The 6814-nt window shown below is 46.2% G+C and overlaps 1 protein-coding gene across 8 annotated transcripts in view; it reads left to right on the forward strand.

Annotated features, from left to right (window-relative positions):
* The window catches only part of L3MBTL4 (L3MBTL histone methyl-lysine binding protein 4), a 442148-nt gene extending 438982 nt beyond the window's left edge, over positions 1 to 3166 (forward strand). For 6 of the 8 annotated variants that reach the window (XM_053205899.1, XM_053205893.1, XM_027068534.2 and 3 more), the window contains one exon: positions 1556 to 3165. In XM_053205899.1, coding sequence (XP_053061874.1) covers positions 1556 to 1723 — 168 coding nt within the window. In that variant the 3' untranslated portion in view covers positions 1724 to 3165. Of the gene's footprint in view, positions 1 to 619; positions 808 to 1555 lie in introns of those variants that run through there. The other 2 variants (XM_027068537.2, XM_053205892.1) reach the window with 2 other exon arrangements.
* The last annotated feature ends 3648 nt before the right edge of the window (positions 3167 to 6814 follow it).

Here is a 6814-nt window from a genome sequence, read left to right on the forward strand (position 1 = left end):
CTGGGCCTCCCCAGTAACTGTGCATCACGGTAGAGGGCAGTATGGTAGCAGTGTGGGTAGCTGCCAATGGAAACATGAGGTTCGACCAGCAGGTCTGGGGTGTGGTTGGGCTGGCCTTGCACATAGGGGTCGATTCCTGCATTAAGCAATGCCGAGGACCCACCTTGTCCACAGGTCAAGTTGCAGGTCAAGTTGCTCCCGCCTGGCTTTTATGACCAGCAGTCCCTCGATGGGCAGATCACTTAACCTGTCTCATCCCACTTCTGTAAAACACAGACTTCCTCGAGGAGACCTTTAAAGATTAGGATTAGTGTGTTTCAGTGCCTAGCAAAGTGATCCAGGTATTCTGTTCTCTAAATGGATGATTCTTCAACAGACGTTATCATAAATGCACAGGAAGCCTTTTAATACTTCCTTAAAACTTTAAAACTTTAGCCTGTCACTTACATTTTAAACTTGGATTTCAAAACCGGGGTCCCTGGGGGAATCCCTACTTCCTCAGTGAGACATTGTCACTGCGAGTTTGTACCGTTAATTAAAAAGGGTTAGAACCACAGTGCTAGGTTCAGGGAAGGGTGTTATCGTAGAAAAACCTTTCATTCTGTCTTCTTGGGTCTAGAACCAGCAATCTTTCTGTGCCCGTTTCTGTAAACAGGTGATGTGGGTGCCGGACACGCCCACAGTCCCTTGGACTCCAACTCTGAGAGCAGATCCTAGTCTGCTGTGGGAAAAACTTGCATGGGGGTCACTCACCATCCTATGAATCTTGGGAAAGCTATTACATGTCAGACCACAATGTCTTAAAAGTTAATAAATAAAACATTTATTTTGTATGTATTTCTGCTTATAGCATTTATTATAAAAAAAATTTAATGCAGGAAAGTTCAAAGGAGAAAGCAAAAATCAAACCACTATTCCACTAGAAAAATCTAACTTTGCTTAACGTGTGGCATAAAGACTTCAGATATTTTCATTGTGTATGTGTATACATGTGGTCGTGCATGTTTAATTTTACGGGTTAAAGCTAAGATCTTTCTATGTCATCATGTCATGCTTTGTCACTTAACCATGGATGAAAACTTTGCTCAATCATTAAGTGTTTCATTGAGATGTGAATTTCGGTGGCTGCCTGGTCCCCCAGCCGAGGCGATACCAGAATTTATGTGCTTCTGCCATTTTTGAAATGCTGGGTTGTTTCCAATAAATAACACTACAATGTACACATTGCAACTCGGTTCTCTTGGGGAAAATTCCTGGAGATTTACTTGGTGAATGAAAGCAGGCTATTTTTAAGGTTCTTTATATAAATTCAGGACAAGATTTTTGAAACATAACAGTAGAAATTTAACCTGGCAACCGTGAGTGTATCTTGAATTCATATTCAACAGAGTTTTGGGCAATAGCACAGAGCGGGGCAGACGTTGGGACCCCGTGGGAGAGGGTGCCGTCTTTCTCTGCCGTTGGAGAGCTCTGCAGGGAGGCCAAAACCGTTCGGTGTCACACAGCTCAGCACCCAAAAGTTCCCAGAGGGTAAACGATGTTTCTTTACTTGCAGCAGATCGATGGCAAAGCCTTCTTGCTTCTGACACAGACGGACATTGTCAAGGTGATGAAGATCAAGCTGGGTCCAGCACTGAAAATTTACAATTCTATCCTCATGTTCAGGAATTCCCAGGACCTCACTGAAGAAGATTCTCTCTCAGGCCAAGAAGCCAGAGGATAAACACACCGCCTGAACCGGCCAGGGCACCAGGACCTGTTCTCCCAGCAATAAGATTGGCCTACGTTAATTTGATTTTAATATCCCCATGGTCATATCCATATTTAGTTTGGAACTTTTAAAGTGGTTGTGGTTGAGATGTTCAGAGGGTTTTGACGGCTGAGCCAATGCCAAGGACGCAGAGGCCCACGTGTGGTTTAGGAACATCTTTATCGTCTGCGGGGTCCTTTCAGCTCTGATGCGGTGCAACGAACAGACCAAAGAAGCCCACGCATACACATTTCAGCTTTCTCCTTCACCATTTCCCATTTTTCAAGCATGAAACTCTCAAGTGGTAAAATATGAAGAAAAACAGCATTCCCAATACACTGTTAATATTCTCACCAGAACATCTAAGCTTGGCCCAGATTTGCCATCTGGGTGCAGTGAGTCTAAGAGGTAGAGGCCTGGTGCTTTAAAAAGACTTCATGTGGGATTTTTGTGTACTTTACTCAGGAAAGTGTGAATCTTTAAAAAAATAATAATAATAAGCACATGTTTTCACGATTCATTAATTCTCCTTTTTGTCCCATGAATCGTTTCTTGTTGGCACTCCCAGTGTCTCTCGCAACGAGCCCAGGAGCACCAGAACACTCAGCCTGGGCATTTAGCGGAAGCTGATCGGACCATCCCAAGGACCCGTGCCTGCTAGCAGTGCGTGGCAGGCTCTCTTTGGGGGCACAGGGAGACCCGCCCTGCCCCTGACACAGGCTCGTGGGCCAGCTACCCTCCCGCCCCAAACCCTCCTGGCTTCCGCTCCGAGGAGGCCTCAGGAGGATTGGCCCCGCGCTCTCTCTGAGCAGGTGTGCAGCTGGGTTATATCTTTGTAGAGTCACAGCACTGAAAGGCAACATCTCTAAAATAGGGAGCTTGGTAGCTGTGAGTCGTTTGAACAATTCTGATTTCTGGTCAGACCTGACTTGTTTCGTGCAAAGTGACTATATCTGAGATTCCAGCAACTTCGAAAGACAGTCACCAATTTTCCTACACCCACAGTCAGCTGCATATGCCCCCGTGGAACTGGAGGTCCATTGTTTCCTGGGGGGGCGGGAGGAGGAGACAAGAAACAGACCACACCCATTTGCCTCATTAAGAATCTCACGGTTGAAGAAAGTTGATTCAGCTTGGAGATTCTCAAACTGTAGCGCACTGAAGAAAAAAAAATCTTCTGTAAGAGGTGTGCACACGTGACATTTTTCAGACCTTTACCTAAATGGAATTTTAATATATTATTAGTTCATGTCAATTTTTGTTTTCTATGGAGTTTTGTTTGCTGTTTGTTTTCTGCTTTGTGTGTGTGTGTGTGTGTTTTAATTTTTAGACTGCCATGTACAATTCCTGCTTCTGCTGTGTTAAAATTTAATATATTTTAAATGAGAATAAACAGATAAAGAGTAAACCCCCCACATCACTGCCTTAATGAATATGTTGCTATCACCTGTTCCCATGCCACAACCTTTGCATTAGCCACCAAAGAAGTCAGCCTTTTTTGAGTACTTGGGATAGGCTTCCTTAGGGAAGCAAACTCAGCTGCTAATGAGAAGTTAAAGTGGAGTTTTTTAAATTAAAAAGAATCTCACAATTGCTCATTGTATAGGCTCCATGGAAGACACGAGATGCATGTTTCATGTATTGTTTTTAATGTTTATTTATTTCTTTTGCGGGGGGGTGGGGGTCGGGGTAGAGTCAGAGAGAAAATCCTAAGCGGGCTCCACAATGTCGGCACAGAGCCCGAGGTGGGGCTCAGTCTCACTGACGAGATCATGACCTGAGCCAAAACGAGGAGTCGGATGCCCAACCAACTGAGCTACCCAGGTGCCCCTATGTGTTTCACATATTTAATACTTGTCATTTCAACACAAGGATCTAACAGAACAGACAACACCAAGCCAAATGAGAGTTGAAAAGTTGTGTTCCTAAATGACAGTGTGATCAGGCAGAGCTCTATCCAGGTACGTAGCCACCTGCCAGACACCCGGCTTGTCACCCGATACCTTCACCCTGTCATACTCGAAAGGAACTCAGATGGCCTCACCCTAGTATCCTCACCTGAGTGAACAATAGCATATCAGCAGAGTAGCTGCCCAAGCCAGGAAACCCAAACGTCCGACTCTGTCCATTTCTGTGTTATAGATTCTCCTGCCAACACGAACTCGCTGAAGGTGGAGACCAACCCGGTGCGGGTCAGCTCCCGAGCGGGTCCATGCTGGTCCCGCACGCTGCCGGCTTTCACACCTCGCCCCACCTTCCCCGGGCACAGCGCTTCCCTCCCGCTGCCATCCCGGGCTGCACCTACCCTGAACTCCTTTCCCTCTCCAAACTCACCCTCCTACTGGGCCTCTCAGCTTTGCCTATGCTGCTCCCTCTGCCTGAGATGTTCTCTCCGCCTCTCTCCCGCCTGGGAAGACCCCACTGCAGCGCACCTCCCCATCATGTCGCTCCTCGCTGGCTGTCCTTACCACTTGCGTGTTTCTCCCCACTAATCTAGACGGTCTGTGAGGGCAGAGACTGCGGCAGCCTTGTTCATCACGATTCCTAGCAGTTGATGTAGTCCCTGGCACTTCACCGGCCCACAGTAAGTGATTTGTTGCCCCAGGGAATGAGGAGAGTCCATCAAATTCGACTTCAAAATCCCACCTCCGTAACGTCCCAAGTAGGCGTAATTTGTCTGTAAAAAGAAACTAATGCCTACCTTGAGGGATTTATTTTTTTAATTTGATTTTGTGGATGTGTGTGTGTGTGAATGCAGCAGACATAACACACATAAGGTGCCTGACACCGGACAGTAGCCATTAAGTAAGGGTCAGGAAAACGGTAGCAACAGCAATCTGATTCTCGAGCATTCTTCCAGGAATCCCCACACACAAACTCCTGAAGTTTGCGTCAGTCCTGAGGACCCCGAGAGGCTCACGGTGTGTGTATGTGTGAGGGGGCCCAGAAGCATGTGGGGCAGACCCCAGGATGATCGCAGGGCGACCTCGATTGCCCTGACTCAGCCCTACCATGCCCAGCTTTGACTCCAATCAATTCCTTCCCATGCTCTCCAGACGGGCTGGAAACCTTAGAGTTGAAATCTTTCCGCCAGGAGGATCCCACCACCCGCAGGAGTCAGGAAGCATCCAGACATGCCCCAGATGGTTTGAAAGCCTCCACTGCCCCCAGATGCCACTCTTAGCCTCTTACTCTCCTCTTTTCTGATTCCCACCTTCAATACGAGTGAGCCGAAGACAAAGCAAAATATTGCCAATAGGGCTTCAAGAAATACAAACTTCTAGGTTATTAGAAAGAGTCCCCCTAAAGGACCATTTGTATAACACACCATAAGTACACATCATGGGGCTGGAAATTAGATCATTAGCAAGTATGCTGAGGGAGCTTAGGACTTCTGAGACCACAGTCTTTGAATGCCTTTCATTTTGGCTACTTTTTCACCAAAATAAATTTCTGTTAACTTCCAACAACCCACATTCCCCCCAAGAAAAATCTCTCCTTAATCAGCTCCGAACACCTCTTTTCTCCCAGACTGTGATTAGATCCTGACCTTGGATAACCCCAGTCCTAAACAGATTCCAAGAGTGACAGCATGGAAGACTGACTCCTGTTAACCCAGGGCTCTGAGTTGTGACCTCTGACCCTTGCTGCGTGCCGACTTTTGAACATCCCTGGGATTTCCTGATCGAGTTATCTTTGTGGATCTCCTGTTGAGTGCCATTGGAGGCAGGGAAATATAGGGGGAAATACTTGGGCTCTGGAGTGAGATCTGGGCTTGAATCCTGAAGTCTGACTCCTGATCCAGAAACGTTTCTTAACCACCCAGCAAATGACCGACTTGCCACATTTGCACATTCCTTTTGAAATACTGAGTTTTCACTGCATTACATTTTGTTTCATATTATTTTAAAGAATATTCCATTTGTCTCTGCAACTCCCAGAGCTGAAAAATATATTCTTGAATATGAAGTGTTCCTATGAATATATCCTTAATATTCAAAAATACATTCTTCATGAGTTCCTCTTATTCTCCTTATAAATATATTCATGAAAAATATATTTGTTAATAGATGCTTGAATATTCAGAATCCTTTTAAATATATTCTTCCTATGAATAAATATATTAATGAATAATATATTCAGAAAAAAACCTTTCTTCAAAATGATATACTTGTTATATTCTCCCAGTCTCCCGTTTCTCCCCACCCTTCAGTTTGTAGCCGTAGCCAAAGGCTGCAACAGCCCAAGTCCTTAAAAATGCAGCTGGGAAGACCGCAAGAACACTGAGCAGCTCAAACTCCCGAGTTACACACGCGAACGTGCTCACTGAGCGCTCCGGTGAATTGCTGATCACAACTTGGTTTCTCACGGAGATCACCTGCTCCCAAGACTTTGCACCAGAGATCCCTTTCAGGCAAAGGATGGATTTTGAATCCAGTGATCAATAAAACACAGCTCAGCTGCCACCATCAAGTGCCTGGTGCTCAAGTGCCCAGTACCCAAGCGCCCAGTGCCCGAGTGCCCGGGCTGGGATGCACAGGCAAGTGTGGAGGGTGAAGGGCAGCTGTGAAGACTCAGTTCTTTTTTCTTTCTTTCCTTTTTTCTTTCTTTCTTTGAGAGAGAGAGAAAGAGAGAGAAGGCGCAAGAGAGCAAGGGGTAGAGAGAGAGGAAGAGATAGAGAGAATCCCATGAGGGGCAGAAAGAAAGAGGGAGAGAGAGGGAGAGAGAGAGGAATGGGGCTCACCCAAAGCGAGGCTCATGCTCACCGGAAATGAGGCTTAAACTCACCCGATGTGGGACTCGAACTCACGAACCATGAGATCATGACCTGAGCTGAAGTCAGATGCTTAACAACTGAGCTGCTCAGGCGTCCAAGTCTCAGTTCTTGAGTGATGTCAGCTGAGGACCATGGGCACATTGGATAAGGGCACGTCCTTTGGAGACTCCAGAACGTTGAGGGGCAAAGCTGTAACATCCCAATCATGCCCATGGGAATGATTCAGAGGGGGAGAAAGTTCAGGGAAAAGGGTTGTAGGGAAAAAAAAAAGTAACAACTACCATTAA

This window comes from Acinonyx jubatus, chromosome D3 (genome assembly GCF_027475565.1).
Source record: "Acinonyx jubatus isolate Ajub_Pintada_27869175 chromosome D3, VMU_Ajub_asm_v1.0, whole genome shotgun sequence".
NCBI classification, from domain to species: domain Eukaryota; kingdom Metazoa; phylum Chordata; class Mammalia; order Carnivora; family Felidae; genus Acinonyx; species Acinonyx jubatus.